This window comes from Cupressus sempervirens, chromosome 4 (genome assembly GCF_028749045.1).
Source record: "Cupressus sempervirens isolate cs-2001-9-10 chromosome 4, ASM2874904v1, whole genome shotgun sequence".
Classification (NCBI taxonomy): domain Eukaryota; kingdom Viridiplantae; phylum Streptophyta; class Pinopsida; order Cupressales; family Cupressaceae; genus Cupressus; species Cupressus sempervirens.
This window is the reverse complement of record NC_143121.1, coordinates 379,499,293-379,521,888: the sequence shown is the minus strand read 5'-3', so window position 1 is coordinate 379,521,888 and position 22,596 is coordinate 379,499,293. Positions and strand designations below refer to the sequence as shown.

Sequence of the window (22,596 nt, the reverse complement as noted above, 5' to 3'; positions counted from 1 at the left end):
TTGTGTACTAAGACTAATCCATTATCTATCACTATCCTATCTCTCATCCATTCACCCACCATCCCATAAAACACCTGCTTGTTCCCTTGGTGTTCCAACCAAATATCCAAAATCTAATGGAGCTTGTAAATACCTTCTGTACAGCTTGCAAATCTTGTACCTCAGCTTGTAAATCTTGTACTCCAGCTTGTAAATCTTGTATCATCCCTTGTATCATAGCTTGTATATCCAAATCTTGTCCAAAGCTTGTACCATATTCCAGCTTGTATTATATTCCAAATCTTGTACCCTAGCTTGTATCCTATCACATGCACACAAAGAATCCCATTTTCCTTAAGCTTTTTGCAAACCATCTACCTATCTGCCTATCAACTATTGCAAACATCCCACCCTTCACAAACATTTCCATCTCACAAAACCCAAACATTAACAACCTTGTACATTTGTAACATATCTTGGTCTGTCAGCTTGTACATCCTCTTTAGCTTAGTACCATTGTATCTATCCAGTTTTTGTGTCAGATCGTCCTTGCTCAACATCTTGCACACATCGCACAACCCTTGGTTAGCTATCCCAATGCATCCTTTAGCTAGATCTCCTGTCACCAAAGTGTTATCCTTCTTAGTTTAGCTTGCCAGACACATCACTCATCCAGATCCACCAGCTTAGGTGCTCTCCGATAAACCCTTGTAGGATATAGCTTTTCTCATGTCTGATCTTGGTCCGTTAGTACCTCTTCCTACCCATCTCGTTGGCAAATGTTTCTCTTTTGGATTTTCACTTTCTTTTGATTTGGAATCTTCCCTTTTGGGTCTTGAGGTATGTTTTCCAAACAATCTTTTTGTTCCCTCCTTAAAGTTGCCACGATCTTCCATATCATGGTATACTGCGAATGGGGCAATCTGGGCGTAAGGTCTTGATCAAGTCTTTTGTTTGTTTTTCTTTTCTGCTTGTGGGCTACTTAGTGTCAGTTCCACTTTGATTCTTTCGAGATTCATGTGTGATGCTGGGGCAATCCTTGCATGTTCATTTTGAGTCAATCCGTCAGTCCTCTGGACAGTTGGTGAAAAGGCCTTGATGTTCTTGGTAACCTTGGCAATTAACCAACAGTCCTATAGCAAATCTAGTGCTCAACTACATGGTGGTACTTCTCTTTGAAGTATCCCCCCGCTCAAAAAGCTTCAATGGTTTTCCTTCATCTCCATTATCCCCAATCCATATCCAACATCCGTCTCTCCTACCCCAGTTTATGCATTAGTATCTCTTTGAATCACTCCTCACCTTTAGTGTTAGGGATCCACAATCCTAGTCTTAGGGATCCACCAATCCAAATCAACCCATCAAGCCTCATCTTTCAAGATCCACAATCCTAGTCCTAGCGATCTCCAAAACCCATCTTCCGCCAATCTGACTCTTTGAAATCCTATTGCATCAGCTTTTTAATCCCCTCATCCATCTCCCCATCCTAGATTCTTTTTATAGCGCTCTACTCCTTCATCCTCTGCAATCCCTGAGATCTTATGCTTGCTTCCTCTTGTGCCTCTGATTCTCCCTTTATCATTCTCCAGGAAAAGGAATAGCCTTATTATCTCATTCTAGATTTGTTAAATAAATAAGGATAAAATAGTATTCTTGTCTAGAGAAGCAATTTATATTTTGATCATGGGTCAGTTTTCATTTTTTTTTATGCAGGAGGTTACTCAAAGCTCTCGACTTGGCTACATAGACTTAAATTTAAATTTAGTTGTATATTATTCTTTGGTGGTCAGTTTCTTGGTATTGGTGCTTGAAGCCCTTTCATAAAGTGAAATAGGTTTATTTATCAGGTTCGATCAGTGTCTTTCGAGCAAAATTTTCTATTCTCTTGATCTAGTCAATATTTGTGTGGTGAAGCTTTTGACATGGATTTAAATCAACTAAAAAAATATGTTGAGTTCTCTTACAGACTTGAAGCAACCTTAGAATTAATCTATTGTTTGAGACAGTGCTTGACTAATTGGTCAAAGGAAAATAGTACAAGGAAAATCCATAATAAATGAAGTTTTCCTCGTAAAAGTGAAAATTCTTTTGTATGACTTGTGACAAGGGAAGTGTGAATAAAAGATAAGGAAAGTGAAATGCAAAAACTATTAAATTTAAAACAAGACGATGATCACCTCCAATTGAATAAAAAGTATCATTGGACATGATGAATGGATAATGATAATGATAGTGGTAATATGTAAATCTTTGAAATTTATTTTGTTGATTTTGTCAATGACAGACATGCCGTGGGCTCACAATTATGATCCAAAACAATAGCATTTACAGCTTATGGATACTAAAAACTTTAATATTGATTCTTGCACTATCATGGATCCTATAGAGAGTTTAAAGGCTAATGTACCATTGGCAGTCCCACTATAAGGAATTGAAACAACTAATCAACAAGATGTTGGGAAAATGAAAGAAAGAATATAACTAATGAAGGATGGAAGTGCTGAGTACAATATAGAGAAGCACTTGGTGGTTGCTTCACTGATAGACCCAATAAAAGGAATTGAAACTGTTAATGAATAGGATAGTAGGGATATGTAAGAAACAATCAACTGAATATAATTATAACAATAGAAAATATCATTAAAAAATTAAAGAAAAAATTTATTTTTTTTCCTCTAACTTAGTAAACAAAAGAAAAGATGAACTGTTATGCAAAGCAGAATCGATGAATGGTTTGCTCACAAGATTATACATAGAATCAAACAATTAATTAATTAGTTGTTGGGGTTGAAATTAAAAATTCATCTCAATTTGATTGATTAGTGAAATCTGGTCGAACAAAATTCCATTAGTCTTTCCTCAATAGGCCCAACGCATTTTTCAGGCATCTAACTATGATGGTGATCTAATTAATCTTCTTGCGGGCATAAACTAAATAAATTATAGTAGGGAAGGCATTCAACTATGATGGTGATCTAATTAATCTTCTTGCGGGCATAAACTAAATTATAGTAGGTACTGATAAATATGACTCCACTTGAACGTTGGACAAGGCTGACACGACAAATGCATAACAAAACAAATGAATGTAATCGACAATGACTAAAATGAAAAGTCTTGTCGATTATGAAGGAAAAATTTGGTAAGAATAGACAAAAGCATGTGGGCCCTGAGTTGACTTGGCAAATGTTACGACTTATAACAAGAAGCGGGCCTAGAAATTGATGGTCACCCCCACCGGTCATATGATTTTTCTATGACAGTTTGATCATTTTAATGCCTTTCATTTTTCGTTTAATAAAAAAATGGTATATATTAATTATTGAGATATATATACACAAATAATGAGATATATATTAATTATTGAGCAAAATACTATATGGTCTATACTATTTTTTAATAGTTTATTGATATTTCAAAGTGTCGTGTTGACGGTTTTATAAAAATATAACATTCTAGTCCTTACGGTTTATAAATAATTTAGACCGTCATATACGATTCAAAAGTGCAAAAACAACCATTACGACGATCAAATTCGAAACTTGACAAGAAGCATGTGTACTTGTAGCCTTCACTTCATGAAAGTTGGACACTGACTTGACTCTACCTTAATTTTCTCATTTAAAGCTGCCGACTCCCAATTGCAACTGCATTTGAAGCTGCCAAACAGCATTTAAAGCTGCCTTCGCATCATCCACTTGCAACTGCATTTAAAGCTGCCAACCTCCAACTGCAACTGCATTTGAAGCTTCCAAACTACATTTAAAGCTACCTTTGCATCATCCACAAACACCACACACAACGGTTTCACTTCATTCATGACTTTGCAGAAAATTGGAGTTCAAACAAACACATTTCAAACTTGTCCACCAGTAGCCGAGTTGGTGTGAAGGCGAGTCGTGAGGTGTAGTGTTAGGCTAATGATCCCGGTGCTACGCATCAACTCCGGTTCGAGTCACACTGGGTTTACAACAAACCCTTTTAAGGGTGAGTGAGTAGCCGAGTTGGTGTGAAGGTGAGTCGTGAGGGTAGTGTTAGGCTAATGATCCCGGTGCTACGCATCAACTCCGGTTCGAGTCACACTAGGTTTACCACAAACCCTTTTTAAGGGTGAGTGAGTAGCCGAGTTGGTGTGAAGGCGAGTCGTGAGTCGTAGTGTTAGGCTAATGATCCCGGTGCTACGCATCAACTCCGGTTCAAGTCGCACTAGGTTTACCACAAACCCTTTTAAGGGTGAGTGAGTAGCCGAGTTGGTGTGAAGGCAAGTCGTGAGGCGTAGTGTTAGGCTAATGATCCCGGTGCTACGCATCAACTCCGGTTCGAGTCACACTAGGTTTACCACAAACCCTTTTAAGGGTGAGTGAGTAGCCGAGTTGGTGTGAAGGCGAGTCGTGAGGCGTAGTGTTAGGCTAATGATCCCGGTGCTACGCATCAACTCTGGTTCGAGTCACACTAGGTTTACCACAAACCCTTTTAAGGGTGAGTGAGTAGCCTAGTTGGTGTGAAGGTGAGTCGTGAGGCGTAGTGTTAGGCTAATGATCTCGGTGCTACGCATCAACTCCGGTTCGAGTCACACTAGGTTTACCACAAACCCTTTTAAGGGTGAGTGAGTAGCCGAGTTGGTGTGAAGGCGAGTCGTGAGGCGTAGTGTTAGGCTAATGATCCCGGTGCTACGTATCAACTCCAGTTCGAGTCACACTAGGTTTACCACAAACCCTTTGAGGGTGAGTGAGTAGCCGAGTTGGTCTGAAGGCAAGTCGTGAGGCTAATGATCCCAGTGCTACGCATCAACTCCGGTTCGAGTCACACTAGGTTTACCACAAACCCTTTAAGGGTGAGTGAGTAGCCGAGTTGGTGTGAAGGCGAGTCGTGAGGTGTAGTGTTAGGCTAATGATCCCGGTGCTACGCATCAACTCCGGTTCGAGTCACACTAGGTTTACCACAAACCCTTTAAGGGTGAGTGAGTAGTCGAGTTGGTGTGAAGGTGACTCGTGAGGCGTAGTGTTAGGCTAATGATCCCGGTGGTACGCATCAACTCCGGTTTGAGTCACACTAGGTTTACCACAAACCCTTTTAAGGGTGAGTGAGTAGCCGAGTTGGTGTGAAGGCGAGTCGTGAGGCGTAGTGTTAGGCTAATGATCCCGGTGCTACGCATCAACTCCGGTTCGAGTCACACTAGGTTTACCACAAACCCTTTTAAGGGTGAGTGAGTAGCCGAGTTGGTGTGAAGGCGAGTCGTGAGGCGTAGTGTTAGGCTAATGATCCCGGTGCTACGCATCAACTCTGGTTCGAGTCACACTAGGTTTACCACAAACCCTTTTGAAGGGTGAGTGAGTAGCCGAGTTGGTGTGAAGGCGAGTCGTGAGGCGTAGTGTTAGGCTAATGATCTCGGTGCTACGCATCAACTCCGGTTCGAGTCACACTAGGTTTACCACAAACCCTTTTTAAAGGGTGAGTGAGTAGCCGAGTTGGTGTGAAGGCGAGTCGTGAGGCGTAGTGTTAGGCTAATGATCCCGGTGCTACGCATCAACTCCGGTTCGAGTCACACTAGTTTTACCACAAACCCTTTTGTGAGTGAGTAGCCGAGTTGGTGTGAAGGCAAGTCGTGAGGCGTAGTGTTAGGCTAATGATCTTGGTGCTACGCATCAACTCTGGTTCGAGTCACACTAGGTTTACCACAAACCCTTTAAGGGTGAGTGAGTAGTCGAGTTGGTGTGAAGGCGAGTCACGAGGCGTAGTGTTAGGCTAATGATCTTGGTGCTACGCATCAACTCCAGTTTGAGTCACACTAGGTTTACCACAAACCCTTTTAAGGGTGAGTGAGTAGCCGAGTTGGTGTGAAGGCGAGTCGTGAGGCGTAGTGTTAGGCTAATTATATATATATATATATATATATATATATATATATATAAAACTGCATATTGTTAGAAACAAATGAAAAAAAGGAAAACATCATTGCATTTTCTAGAAGTTCATAAAAGTCTCAAAATGAAGTTTAGAAAGAGATAAAAAGTATATTAAATGTGCTTCAATATTAAGTTGATATGAATGATTCAATGACATAAAGTAATCAAATATGAATTGAACCTCTTAGAGGTCTTTATTTTATAGTGATTGTGGATATATACTTTTGATATAAGCTCTATTTTTTTCAATTTATTTATATAGTATTATATTATTATTCTACCATATAAATTAAAATATGAATCAATGTTTCAATTTTTTATAGATTGCAAGCTATTTCAAATGGAAAATTTTAAATAATTTATTTGTGTTGATGTTTGTCTTGTAGATATTATTTACTTGGTTAAGTATTATTTTATTATATTCTATCAAAGATTGAAATATGATATGAATCATAATATTTGTGAATAATTTTTATTGGATATTTTTAATAGATAAAGATCTTTTCCAATAGTTCATAGGTTTTTTATCCAATTTTTTGATGGAAGATTGTTACCTTTTTAATTGACTATTTTTAGCCATGCAAATTATTTTGGTGAAATGATATGAAAATACTTGTTTTTCTTTCCCTTTTTCCCATTTAAAGTTACCTTAATTACTTTTACTTTTCACAATATTCAAAATAGTATAATCATAAAAATATGATAAGAAAAGAAAATTTAATTTTTTTAAGGCTTCATAATAGAAACATTTGCTATAAAATTAGAAAATGAGATGAAATGATTAAAGAATGTAAATAATTAAAATAATGATTTTATTTTAATGTTTGATTTATAATAGAAAAAATTACTTTATAAAATAGAAACAAATCTTTATAATGATAAAAATATGATATGAATAGAAACTATAATTTTTTGAAGTGTTCATAATACAAACATTTGCTATAAAATTAGAAAATGAAACTTACAGTTTTCAATAAATCATTTAAGAAATTGGATGATAAATAAATAAATTGATCTTTGATTTATAATAAAATCATATATTTTTATCATCATAGAAATTTAAATTTAAATTATTAATTAAATGATCAAAGTTTGATGATAAAATATGAGGTTATGGTTATGATTCAATTCAAGGCATGATTAAGGTTAAGGTTAGATTATGCTTACAGAGTAATAATCTTAAATTTTTTTAAAAATATGTTCAAAAGAATTATGCTCTAGGAATGAGTAATCCATTTTAAATTTATTTTTTAGTTCACAAATTTCTAATAACTTTTTAAATTTCATATTGGCAAACCATTTTAATTATTAGAAAATAAAATGTTATATCACTTACGTTGGACATAAAAATGAACAACTGCTAGTTATTTTATCATCTTACTATCATTTATAGTTTTAATTAGATGACAACATTCTAATTTTTTTGAGAGTTGTACACCTAATTTTATTAACTCATAAGTGGATTCTGAAAAGTTTACAATTTTTTTTTGCTTGTTGATTTTTCAATAATCACATTAAATCTAACTTATTTCTTAGGGATTTCTAGAACTTTGTTCAACAATAAAAATTTCCTTCATTATTTTATGATAGTTTTAATAGAAGACATCCTTCTAATTTTTCTAACTTTTCTAACTATTTAATGTTGCATGCACAAAAGCATACAACTACTAATATTTCAAATGTAACATTTTCATAATTTGTCATAGATATTAATTGTTCTGATTTATATCTTAATTAGAATTGCATTGATATGTAGGAGATAATTTAAAAGATAATTATTTTCAAAAGGTATTAAAATATTGTAAGAATTAAATAAATAATATCATCTCTAACAACATTTCTTACAACTAAATATTGCCAACTAATTTTAAAAATATTGAATATAATTTTTGACAATAGAAAATATGATAATAAAAAATAAAAAACAATTCTATTTAAGAAAAATAAAATAAACTGTTATGGATATGTAAATTAGAATCAATGAATGATTTGCTCACATAGAATAAGATAATGAAGTAGTTGTTGAAGTTGAGATTAAAACATCATCTAAATTTGATTGATTAGTAAAATCTGGTTGATCAAAATTCCAATGGTCTTTCCCCAATGGATAGTGAGCTATTTTCCAATTTCCAAGCATCTAGCCTACGTTGGAGAAGGCTGACACTACAAATGTATAACAAAATGCATAACAAAACATGAAAGAAAATTTGAGTAAGAACAAATGTTACAACTTACAAAGAAAAGACATAAGCATGTGCAACCTTCACTTCATGAAAGTTGGACACTGACTTGACTTCGGCTTAATTTTCTCATTTTCTCTTAACAAATGATTCATGAAGGGGAATTCCTTGTCTAGCATTCGCATCATCCACTTGCAACTACATTTAAAGCTGCCAAACACCACACACAATGTTTTCTCCATGCATAACTAACTAGGGGAGAGGACCCGATACTTGAACACCCTAACTTCGTGGTTATCAAAATCTTACATAAAAATTTCAAATCGCTCCCAGTTTTTTACAATAACTTACTTGGTGAGTCATCTACTTATAGCTAAGATTTCAAGTCCACATCACTCGTTATGATGTGGCATCAACAAGCTTTTTGCCAAGTTGTCCAAAACAGCCCAAAAAAAACTGAGACCAATGATCATGCATAAAGGATACCCATAGTGGAACTGCTGATGTGGCATCACATCATTGGTTAATTTTTATAATTAAGGGTACATTTTATTCAATTTTGAGTAGTTAGCATTGTAGTAACAACTTTAAAGTCACAAGTATTGGTATAATGTTGTCACAAAAATTGGACATTATGTCAATATATGTAGGTATTAAGTGAACAACTCCATTCACAATTATTGGGTCCTCTCCCCTATTTCAGCCCTCACTTCAGTCATGACTTGAGCAGAAAATTGCTCACTTCTCTTTTCTACCCTTCTTTCTACGACAGCTCCATAACTAGCAATTGCATGTTTGTGTATGTGCAACGATGAGCCGATAGATTGTGGCATGTAAAAGAAATTATGAAAATTATTTTAGAATAAAACATGATAGAACTCTTAAAAATTATTGTCTTTAATGAATTCATATAAAAAATCGGTTGTTAAAAATATGTCATTTTATAAAGCAATCAAAATTACTTAAGATTGAAGTGTGTAACAAATTTATTTTAAGGAAAATCAAATTTTAAAAATAAACTAATTCAAAATGAGCATAACTTTTTTAAATATATAATTATTATGAAAACAAATAAATTAAAATTCACAAGATTTTAATTACATGATTTGTTTCATATTACATTTAAATAACTCTATCATGTTTAATGTCAAATCTAATTTTTAATACTAAATGTTTATATTTAAAATCACTCAAAATATAATATTAATAAAATTAAAAAATTAGTTACATATTTTATATCTTTTATATATTTACTTCAAATTAAAATATGTAACAAATCCTATTTCAGCCCTCACTTCAGTCATGACTTGAGCAGAAAATTGCTCACTTCTCTTTTCTACCCTTCTTTCCACGGCAGCTCCATAATTATACATTTAGTCAAGATTCCACTTCCACCATTAGCTTTCAAACTCGTCCTGCAAACAAAGTCATCTTCAGTCTCCACATCATTCATCACCCCCCGAGATAAATGTAAAACGAATCTCAGTTTTAAACAACACATATCTGTTACTTGGGGTTATCCAAGAATGAAGATGAAGGTGACGATGCTGCTTCCTCTGCTGCTCTTTTCCTGTCTCTCTGCGCTGCCTCCTCAGATGGGCGCAAAACCTTCCAATTTTTCTGATCAGCAATCCCTCATTGCTTTCAAATCTGCTCTCCTTGTGGATCCATTCAATTCCTTGTCCGATTGGTCTCCCAATCACACCTTCTGCAATTGGACTGGCGTTATCTGCTCTTCTCGTAGACAGCGTGTGGTTTCATTGAACCTCACTTCTATGGGATTATATGGCCCCATCTCTCCCTTTCTGGGTAATCTTTCCTTCCTTAGAGTACTGGGTCTTGCTAATAATAGCTTGGAGGGCCATATTCCATATCAGTTTGGATGGCTACATCGCTTGAGAGTCCTTCGCTTGTCTAAAAACAATTTGGAAGGTCACATTCCATCCTCTCTTGGAGGTTGCCGTTCTTTACAATCTCTCATACTGTCCTTTAACAAGTTAAGCGGAAGCATTCCCACTGAGCTGAGTCCTCTTTCAGATTTAGAAACCATAGCATTAGGAGTGAACAGATTAACAAGTATTATCCCACCTTTCTTAGGAAACATGTCTCTTTTGACTCACCTGGGATTGGGTGACAATAGACTCGAAGGAGGTATTCCGGCCGAGCTGGGTATGCTTACTCAACTTAACACGCTTGTTCTTCACATTAACAGCTTGACAAGATTAATCCCCGCCGCCCTTTCAAATTGCACTCGTCTCCGAGTATTGGACCTATATAAGAACTACTTGAGCGGCCCAATTCCACGGGAGTTTGGAAGGCTGTCAGATTTGCAAGAACTGTATTTGTGGGAAAATCAACTCACTGGACGAATACCCAGCTCATTGGGTAATTTGACGAAGCTACAGAAACTGGACTTTAATCGCAATCAACTGAGCGGCACGGTGCCCCCGCTATTTGGGAAAATGCAGCAACTGAGATTTCTTGCACTGCGGGGAAATCATTTTGTGAGTGGAAGCAATGGTTTGTCCATTCTAACAGTCTTAACAAATTGCACCAGCCTGGAAACCCTTGAATTGGGCGCTAATTACCTCAGTGGCGTCATCCCGACTTCTGTCAGCCGCTTTTCAAATTCGCTCTCTTTATTATTATTAGACCAAAATGAAATTGGGGGAAACATACCAGATGAGATTGGTAACCTCACAAATTTGATATTCTTAGACCTAGGTGCAAACAGATTGAATGGAACCATTCCATCTACACTCAGTAAACTTCCGAATCTGGAAAGATTATATCTGGACAAGAACAATTTACAGGGAAGAATTCCAAAAAACTTTGGCCAGTCAAAAAGACTTGGAGTGTTGTCAGTCAGTGAGAACATGCTTTCAGGGAGAATACCAGATAGTCTTAGCGAGCTTCCACAATTAAGACAACTTTATCTTCATCACAATCAATTATCGGGAGAAATACCTGCTAGTTTAGGGAGATGCAAGACTCTGGAATTAGTGGACTTGGGGTACAATGAACTAACAGGAAATATACCAGCTGAAGTTGCAGGACTTGAGAATCTCCAGTTCTATTTCAACATTTCTGGAAATTTATTGAAAGGTTCTATTTTGGAAATGAGCAAAATGGTTATGGTTTTAGCTATAGATGTTTCTCATAACAATTTTTCTGGAGGCATTCCTAGTGTACTGGCAAGCTGCAAGGGTTTGGATTATCTAAATCTTTCCGGGAATGCATTTGAAGGACCAATCCCACCATCACTAGCAGATCTGCAAAACCTACAATACATGGATCTTTCTAGCAACAATTTATCAGGTACGATTCCAATAACTTTCAAAAATATGAAAATGCTCAGGCATCTCAATATCTCTTCAAACAAATTAACTGGAGAGGTGCCAAAAGGAGGAGCTTTAGCAATACTTGATGCCTCAGAAGTTATGGGAAACCCTGGCCTATGTGGGGGACGGTTGAACTTGCCACCATGTTCTCGATCCAATCACAAACACCCATCAGTCTCCAAAAAGGTAATAATTCCTCTTGTCATTGGGACTACGATTTTGATAATGTCTCTTCTTTTGGCAGCATTTTCCTATAGATCATGCAAACATTCCAATGCTCCTAGTCTCAAAGTATGGCCTCCAAAAATTACATTTAAAGAGCTTGTAGATGCAACAAGTATGTTCAGTGATGAAAATCTTTTAGGAATCGGCAGCTTTGGGTCAGTTTATAAAGGGACTCTAAAGAATGGTACAAATATTGCTGTTAAAGTTCTCAAGCTGCAGGATGAACATGCTTACCAAAGTTTCAGCAAAGAATGCAATGCTTTAAAGCGAGTTCGACATCGAAATGTAATTAAAATAATTTCAGCATGCTCCAACCTTGATTTTAAAGCGTTAATTCTTCCATTCATGTCAAATGGAAGTTTAGAGAAATGCATGTACCCTCCCAAAGGGGGTAGATGTACATTAGATTTGACTGATCGAATAAGGATAGCAATGGAGATAGCACAAGGAATGGCATACCTTCATCATCATTGCCCGGTTCAAGTGATTCATTGTGACCTCAAGCCTAGTAATGTTCTATTAGGAGATGACATGACCTCATACATAGCAGATTTTGGCATTTCCAATATTATTTTTGGAAATTCTACAGAAGCTTTGACTTCTACTAGTGCACTTAAAGGATCTATTGGCTACATTGCACCAGGTACGTCACTCTCTCTATCTCTCTCTAATATTTTATTTTGTTTATTTGTCGTATAAACTATTGTATGCTTTAAGTAACCTAGGACTAACTTATCCTTCTTTGATTTTTATTATAGAGTACGGAATAGGTGGAAACCTTTCTACAAAAGGAGATGTATATAGTTATGGAATTTTAGTTTTAGAGTTGCTAACAAGAAGGAAGCCAACAGATGATATGTTTATTGAAGGAATCAATCTACAAAAATGGATAAAAATGCATTTTCCAAATAGAATCTCGAATGTGGTGGATAATTTCTTGCTTAGAGAAGTTCAAGATTCAAGGGCACCATTGGTAATGGAATGCCTTACTCAATTCATACAAGTTGGGTTGTTCTGTACAACAGAGTCACCTATAGAGCGACCAAATATGACTGATATAGTTGATAGACTAAATACAATCAAACTTGCATTTCTTGGTATTGATAGACCTCCTCAATTACCAATAGATATCACACCTTTTATTAACAATGAAAGGCATATTACCAGGTCAGGAAATGAGGGAAGTTCATCTACATCTACATCCTAGGGCCAAAAAAATGTTATTTCTCTATTTCATGTCAAATCCAATACACATTATGCCCTCGTGTATTATTTTAGATAGTATATTCTATTGTGAGCAAATAAAATACTATTACAATATTTCTTGCTTGTGCTACTTCTATACTATAATATTTTTACTTGATTTAATTCCTCACAACTAAAATTGTGAGTGGAAAGAAGATGTGAGTGTGATGCATTTGAAACATATCAATAATCTATGTGATGTATTTTAAACATGCCAATCATCTAGATACATGGTTGAATATATAACTTAAGGGAAAGGAAAATGTCATAAAAGAGAGATAGATAATTTTTTATTTAATAAGAATTATTTTATGTTGTTTCTTTTATATCTTTGAAGTGATGAATACCATTTGAAATATTATAATTTATTTTAGTGTGAATTTTGTCCTTGTGCTAAGATTTCCTTCATGGGGTATTACATTTCATATGAAAGCCTAGGCTACAACACTAAGATCACTAGTTAATCTTGTTCCCATATTGTTGTTCTCAATGATGAATTATTTGGTATTTGTTAAATGAACTCCATTCATTTTGTTCTTTGTTGTTATATACAGTTCTTAATGTGATATAATATGAAAAACATATATGATTGACTATATTTAAGAGTTTCTAGTGCATTTGTTATATAAATGAAATAAGTGAAGGTTTTTTTGATAAGGATCATTAATGAAAATAATTTTCTCTTCTCTCTTTACTCTTTATTTGAATTGTTCTATAGAAAAACATGTTGGTTAAGGAGGTATGATGAAGGATGCTCCCCTTAATACGAATACAAACAATAGAAATAGAGAAACAACACAAATTGAGAGAATAAAATATGAGCTTCTTATTGTTGCCGTAAATGCAAAATTATGGAATTGGAATATGTTAACCCACATGGGCACCTTCCCTACAATAGTCTGCAAGACAAGTCTACAACTATCACCTAGAACAACCTTAGATAACCTACAAGCCTTCCTTATATAGGCACTTTTAGCCTCCCAAGAAGGTTGATGACAATAAACCCTAACTCTTGAGGCTGACCAACCTCATCTTATATTATTCTATTATACTTTATTACAAAGGATCAACTCAAGACAATTTACAATTATATTTTGGAATGGTCCACTTTTGGAGACCATAACTAGCCAACTGTTGACCCAATGGGCTATTACAACTCTATTCCAGAATCCTCCACTAGCGATCTACAAAAAATAATTGTGCAAGCATTTATCTTTCAAGGTTTCTCCTCATTTTAGGGCCACACGGGCCTTAATCATTGGACCTAAATTTTGGATAGCCAAAATTCACACCAAAAATTTGCAATGATTGCACTAATACATATGATATGAAAATAAAACTAAACTGGCATACTGATATGTATAAGATGAACCTCCACACATGAGATTAGAACAATCTGATCACATAATACCAACTTACTAAAATTAGCAAACTTCCTCAAATAGGAACTTTGCCAATGAATAGCTCTTATTGGAAACAGAAAAGCTAGAAAATTGGAAATAGAAATATTTGTGGGTGATGTAAGATTTCTCTTATACCTAGGATGCTCCTGCATCAGACACCCAGGGTAATTTAAGAAGTAACCTTGTCACATCTTAGGTAGTCTGAGGAAAACCAAGACGATTAACCTCTTCTTGTGCTAGCTATGATGAATCCTCTACTAGCCTCCTTTCCATTTTTGTGATTTGTAGTAGCTTGAGTTGGATAAACCTATATAATCATCTATGAGTTATTGTTATTTGTGTGCGTGCGCGCGTGTGTGTGTTTATTATATGAGATAAATTAACATAATAATAATGATATATATAACTATGGTTATATTTATTATATTATTTACTAACAAATAGACATGTCCCTTAAAGGGATATGTCTATTCATGACTTATACTTATTAACATGAGGAGAGCTTCCTTTGGAACACACATACCAAATATCATAGCAGTGCTAAATACATTTGCAATGATCCTCATAAAAAATATGGCATAAGAGTAAATCCTAGAAATTAAGATGTTGGAGATTATATCACAACAAAGAAAGTTGGGATAACACGTAATAGAGCTGTATAGGAGATCTACAAGCCAAATGGCTACAAGACAAAAGTAGAAATTGAGAGTCTAGAAAAACAAATGGACGACTATGATCCAAGCATCTATTTGTATTGGATTTTAAATGAGATTGAATCTATAATTAATTGAAAGCCCAAAACAATAACCAAGTATCAGTAAATAGGTGCCAATAGTGGCATGTTCTGATGGTTAAGTTGTTGAGTTGTTATCCTTGCCATCAAGGTTCACATCTCATGGAGATGAGATCCCCATTTGTGGCCTCACCGGCTAATACCTCCAAGTCAAAGTGTTTACCCCTTGTTTAAAATTAAGTATCAGCAGATAGGCTGGTAAATATTTTCCGTAGTAGTAGGCTTGTTATTCAATGCATCCCAAATATAAATGATGAATATCAAATGGTACATTGTGTTATCAATTTTATTAAATAGACTTGTAGTTTCTTTGTTATATATTGCAAATGCATGTTCAACAAGAAAAGATCTTAGTTAGACCAATTGCATAGAAACCCAATGGATGATGACGTTATTAAAATCAAATGTGACTTTTACCTCAATCAACTTTAATTTATAATGTTAATGTTTTTTGCATTGTTCAAAGAATGTTCGTTGTTGATGGTATAGAGATAGATGATTATGTATATATCAATTACTCCTGATGTGGTCTCCATAACATACAAATAAAATAGTAAAATTAATAAATACAACAAGAGGTCATGTGAAAAGGCAATAGTGAGTGGTGTCACGATCTCACATGACTAATCAGGATAGACTAATGTGGATATGGTTTAGTATTTATCATGCCGAGACTTTAATGTCTTAGCATGAGGACCATTGATATCTTATCATTGTTAAATTTTTGATTAATACTACAACAAGTACCTAAAAACAAGTAAGATTTCATTTTGATAGAGGTATCAACTCCCTATACACTGCTACCATTAATTACTAGTTGGAAGAAAGAATTTGGCCTATCAAACCCACCCCAACTAGTTGCCTTACAAATGTGGACATAACCACATGTCATGTGAATGTTTAAAGCGATGCACATCACCCTAGATGAAAAGGATAATTGACCAAAAATAAAGAATGGTAAGTTTGTATAACATTACATCAATCCCTTGTGTAGTAAGAGGTTACACACATCAATGGTGGGTGGAGATTAAAGGAATGCCATGTAAGAAATATTGATGGGCCCATAATTAAGAAATTTAATCAAAACTAAGAGAACCATTAGAGCCTCAAATTCACAAAGGGTGCGTTCGATTCTTGAGATAATGTCATACGAGTCCCTTATCTTTATTATGCAATAACAATTAGAATATGTTATCATATATCAAAGAGTTATGTGATGATGATATATATATATATATATATATATATATATATATGAGCTTTATGAATTCTTATTTTATAGATGTGAATTCTTTTCTCACAATTGTAATATAGAGTATATATATAAATTTATACAATTAAGAATTATAATGCACGAATCATAATAATAATGAATTTTTTTTTGTTGTTACTATTAAACATGAGTTAAACTACCAATGTTCTTATTTATACTATAAGAGTTATATGCCTTGGTCTTTTCCTTTGAGAATGTTATTGCAAGAAGAGGGAGATTGAGATTCAGAGGGAGGCTGACATTTTAGGAAACCTTGAAAGAGAAGGAGAAGATAGAGGATATGATTTAGTCAACCTTTGGTGATCTTGATCATATTAATTCAAAGGGAGTAAACCATGATGAGATGGATTCTTTGGTGGTCAATAAATTGGTAGAGTCAAGATCACCATGATTCACACATTGTGACCATGTGATTTTGATCAGCCTAACCCTTGTGTACATCATGAGAAAGTGATGACTTCTAAATGATCATCACTTGTATTTGGAGAATTTATTATAAGGTGATAATCTTATAGTAACTTTTATTATGAGATCAAATAAATTGAGTAAATGGTGAATGTCTTGCATCTCAACATTCTAATAGACCATTACTCGGAGTATTTGGTGAATATCATTGATATTCTAGGAGGAAAACACTCTTGATAGCCAATGTGATATCAAACTTTATTTTGAGTACTTGTTGAATATCGTATGATATTCTTGGAGACCAATACTCATGATATCAAATGTGATATCACACCTTAGTTGAGTACTTGGTGAACATCAGATGTCAATATTCTGGAAGACCAATACTTTTTATATCAGATGTGATATCAAAACCCTATTTGAGTAATTGGTGAATATCATATGTTGATGTTTTGGAAGAATATTACTCATGAAATAAAATGTGATATCAAAATGATGAATATATTCTGATCAAAGATATTCTTATATTGAGGTAATATATGGTCATGTGTTTATCCTCCCTTGCTAAGAGGGAATGTGGATGTGTGGTAGCTTCAGTTGGATAAACCTATATATAATTTTATGTGAAATATACTTGTGTTTGTGTGTGTGTGTGTGTGTGTGTGTGTGTATTATATGAGATAAATTAATATAATAATTGTACATAGTGTAAATGTGTATTCATGAAACCTTAATGTAGAATGAAAATAGACTAATGACAAACTAGACTAAACCCAATATATCATCATTAGAATGTAATCTCTATGAGTGTGTCATGTTTCCCTAACTACAATTGCTAAAATATCTCTCAAACTAGCATCTTAGTGATAGTTCTAGAATGGGAGTATGCTTAGAATGTAGATCTAAAAGACTACATGCAAGATCTATGACTAAAATGTAAATTATGTGTAGAAAAAAACTCTTAGAATGCTCTTAAAATGATCATGTGATGAACTAACAAACAATAAATGATGCTAAATAACATAAAAACAATGCTAAAATGCTATGAACTTGCTAAAATGATAATGCTAAAATATTGCATCAAAATGTGCCTATAGTGTAGATGCCTAAAACTTGGGTCCTTTGGCTCTTGGATTTCCCTCCTATTATAGGATTTCGGAAGGAGTTGGGGTAAGAATTAGAATTTTCACCTTTGACTAATGGGTGAAAGTGATATTGAAAATATCTCATAAGAGACTAGGAGGAAGAGTCCAGACTTGGTCTTGAGGATAATTGAGGATATTTTTAATTCTTTTAAAATGAAAGAGGGAGATTTTCAATATTGTGAGGATAAATGATTTAATAAATGTCTTATTTATTCTCATCATTTTTTCTTTTTCTTCCTCCTTTTTTTGAATTTTATTTTATGAATTTGAATTATTTTTCTCCTCTTTTAAAGTTAATTTAGGTCTTTTCAATTTGATAAACGATTAATGACCTGATGTGATTTTTGATTTGAAAGTTGGTTCTGTTTCTTTTGATTTTGATTTTCTCTTCAATTTGCACTGATTGATCAAAATTGTGTGATCTAAGTCTTTGCCAATTTTTGGGTGTCTACAATAATATATATATATATATATATATATATATATATATATATATATATATATATATATATATATATATATATATATATATATATATATATATATATATATATATAACTATATAACTATGGTTATATTTATTATAATATTTATTAACAAATAGACATGCCCCTTAAAGGGGCATGTCTATTCATGGCTTATGGCTTATGCTTATTAATATGAGGAGAGTTGCTCATGATTATTAAAGGTACTTCAATCTTTTCTCTTGAAGGATCTACACTAAAGAATGAGTTGACGAATGATTAGTAAATTACCCTTTTGGGACCCTTATATAGATTTTGACATTTAAAAAAAAAAACAAAACAAAACAAAGAAATAAAATAAAATAGTCTCAAATTTCCATAAAAATTGCACCCTTACCTAATTTTGACATGATGGATCCATTTTTGGGCTTAAAATCAAAATCTGAATTTGAGTTCATCTTGTTTGTCAATTTTATAATTTAAATTTCTTCTCATCAAGAACAACAGACTTCTCTTCTAAGGCTTACGATTTCAGGAAAATTTAATCATGTTTCTTCATAATCACTTAATTTGGCCAAATTCTAATGCTATATCTCCTTGGTCAATTCTTTGTCAAATTGATCAAACTAGGGAGAATTGTTGTTGTTACATGGTCAACCTTGGTCTAAATGCTCATCAAATATCTCTAAATTAATTGTCAATCATCTTGGACCCTGTATTATCTTGATTTGATAAAAAATATCTCATTTATGTACTTCCTCTATATCATTTTGATTTTAATTCCAAGGGGGTAGGAATAATATATCATAAATCTTTTGAATCTACAAATTGGATATCATCACTAGGGCATCACAGCTTCATTGATTCAAATCAAGTTGAGGTTATTTGATGTTTTGGATGAGTGATTTTATTGCTTTACATTAAATTTCTTAGGGAAGGTTCTTAATCTAATCAGGGGCATATTAGTTCTCATTACATCACATCAATTCTACTATTATCTTATCAAATTTAATCCTAATGTTTAGTTTCATCACTTCACATAAAACTATGAATTCAAGTATATTTCTAATTCATGTTCAATCAAATTCATAATCATTCTTGTTAATCTCCTTTCAATTAGGTTTAGATCTTTATCCCATCAACCAGTCTTGATTTGGTTAAGTTTAGAGTCAATATCTCTTAGAATAACTCATTGCTTCATATCAATAGTTTGGTATCATAGTCATTCTTTGACTTAATATGTTGCTCACACAATGACTTAAAGAGGAGAAAATGTAATTACCCATTTTTTGTTGATAAAAATTTAAGCTCCCTTTCTTAGTATTTAAATCACATACTAGACCATTATTATGAATTAAATCATTTTTTCATAAATTAGTAATCATCAGTTCTTGATCAAATCATCACACAATCACTTGTTCCATTATATCCTAAAGTTTGACCACTTTATCCTAAGTTTATTTGATTAAAAGAACATGTCCCATTTTTTTAGTAGGTGAAACGTTATACTTATATTAATAATAACTAGCTCAAAAATAGCTCCCAAACAAAAGAACTAGAAAAAAAAACTCCTATCCTTGCCTGATACAAAAAGGATGCAGAAGAAGAAAGATTGCATCAAGAGAGGGTATCTAAAACAACAAATGAATCTTGTCCTTGTGATTCCTAAATCAAAAATGTTGTGATTACAAAGAGCCAAAACTCATATGAATACAATTCATTGTTCGGTATTGGAGACAAAACCAAGAACCAAGCCAAAAACTATAAAAGTTTCCATCATTGATCTACATCCAAAACTCTAATTGAGACCATGATATTAGAAAGCCATTTAATGAAAGTGCAATCCAAGACCCTAAACTGCATACTATATCTCAAAAGAACAAGTGAGATCCATAAAAGTAAAAACATGTGAAATTACAAAGGAGTAAAGATTTACTATGAAAAAAAAATGAGAAGGGATCAACATTATTCTAAATTAATTCTTTTTTCATAATATTAAACAATTCGGGAAAATCAAGGAGGTTAAATGGGGAAATTAAAGAGTTGATATAAACCCCATATGTACCAGAAAATTAGCTAAAAGATTGCCTTCTCTATAAGTGTGCATGGTGTAATTATATATATATATATATATATATATATATAATATCCTTTATCCTTAGCACACATAAAAAAATTATTTTCCAAAAATAGAAGAAAAATCCCACCTCTTGAGTGCACTTTCAAATGGGTGGAACCTTTTGACTTTTTAAAAAGGAGTTTTTCCTCTTTATATCTACTACTCATTATATTGCCTCTTAATCTTAGTCACTTCTTTTGCCTCTTGAGACATGTGATCACACCTCAACAAGGACTCAGTCTCTACCATTGCTCATTATTTTTCCTCTTTATCTTTACCTTCCACTCATTTATAAAATCTTGCATTCATGTTCCAACCTAGTTGTTGTTTCCTTTCTTACATTTAGCATACAATCTAACTTAATTAGAATGGCATAGTAATCTTTCATACATGCTAGTTTATATTTTACTTACTCTCTTGCATATCATTTAGCTTAATTTTATTTATCATGCATGCATTCATGGATCTCTCTTGATGCTTGCAAAATCATTTATCAACATCTCTTTGAATCTTTTGTTTTATAATGCACCTTGCATGGCTCTTGATCGCTCCATTTGAGAGTCATTTTAACTTATCTAGTAGATTCTCGCATGATATGAATAAGAAGCTATCATCTACCATTTGGAGATTCAAATCCCTTGGATATATCAAATATAACGGTTTATAAAAGTGACCACACTTTCTGGTACACAATAACCACCTATTAAATTTAATACATGATAACTTATAGTGGTAAAAATAGCATTTTTATTTCTCTCCTTTTATTAAATGATTCTTGTCTAATTTCTCTAAACGTCTCTAATTTAAAAAGAAATTATTAGCTTGAACTATTGGTTAATATTATTTCTACTTAAACTTTGATATTCCAACTTAAAGGGAACATGTTAAGAAATGTCTTTAAAAAATAATCGACATATAAAGATCCAAGGATCCTATCTCTATTATATTGTAAAGATATTTATCAATTATAATGTATATAACCATACAATAATATATTAGATAAAACATATCTGTAACACCCCGCAAAGGGATCCAAAAGAATTAACCTAAAGTTTTACTAAGTTTGCCAAGCATTTTTTTTTCCTAAACAAGAAAGATAAATTATACACATCAAACACATAGTAGCGGAAGCAATGACATGTAATCATCTAAAAACATACATAATAGGTTACATTCCTTAAGGGTCCCAAGACGTTGAGTCACATTTAAATTTAATTAATACTAAGTCTAACAACTACCACATCCACATGAAAGAATAATTAGAAAGTCCAATGTCCATAATATACATTTTTCTCTGAATGTCTCTTGACAAATTAAATTTAGAATGCTCAATCATCCAATGTACATGTCACAGGGTATGAAAGGCTAAAAGAATATACATATGTAGAAATAAAGATACATCGTCCTCCTCAAATCCATGATACAAATTCAATACAATAAATGAAACTAATAACATACATGATACATCCATCCATCATAAAACAAAACTAAGTGTGTGGTTCCTCCCAACTGTCAATAGCATTATAAGACCATCGTGGGCCCTAGCCATTCCCCGCACGTAACATCCCAAGTCACCTATCAGATCATCGGTACTATCGTAATAGGGACATCACTCCTAAAACATGCTACAACATATGCATAAAGAAATCTAACATGCTAGAATAAAGCATAAGATGATCCTACAAATTAGATAACATCATCTATCACATGCTAATCATCAATACAAGGAAATGTGTTAGTAAATAACATCATCTAAACATGATAAACAAGCATCCCAAGAAGCTCTAGCCATGGTGACTACATATAGATCTCAATGGTAAGTGTGAAAAAGCACTACCACCAGACCGTGTGGAACCTAAATGGCCCACTCCCACTAGGCTGAGGAGATAATCTCAAGTCCCAAATAGGATATCAAATCACATAACATAAATACTCTCTAAGTCTAGCAAATCCTAAAAGTTTACTAACTCAAAGGTTCCAACATAGATCGACATCTAGACCCAGAGGCACACAAAGACATATAGGAATCTACTATGTAAGCAGGCAAGTGTCATCGCATGAATCATGGTCAGAGTTACTCAAGTAGTCCTTTAGGACTCTCGAGTCCCTAGTGATCCC

The 22,596-nt window shown here is 33.6% G+C and overlaps 1 protein-coding gene across 1 annotated transcript; it reads left to right on the top strand.

Annotated features, from left to right (window-relative positions):
• Positions 1 to 9,591: 9,591 nt before the first annotated feature.
• Positions 9,592 to 12,954, top strand: LOC149561649 (uncharacterized). The gene is made up of 2 exons (XM_089825227.1): positions 9,592 to 12,274; positions 12,390 to 12,954. The coding sequence occupies exons 1-2, from the start codon at positions 9,592 to 9,594 to the stop codon at positions 12,836 to 12,838; spliced, it is 3,132 nt and encodes a 1,043-aa protein (XP_089681353.1). The 3' UTR covers positions 12,839 to 12,954.
• The last annotated feature ends 9,642 nt before the right edge of the window (positions 12,955 to 22,596 follow it).

Bases quoted from the DNA above. Each gene is read 5' to 3' on its own strand.
- LOC149561649 (XM_089825227.1), top strand. From the start codon at position 9,592: ATGAAGATGAAGGTGACGATGCTGCTTCCTCTGCTGCTCTTTTCCTGT. The intron at 12,275-12,389 runs GTACGTCACTCT...TTTTTATTATAG, and splicing joins TATTGGCTACATTGCACCAG to AGTACGGAATAGGTGGAAAC.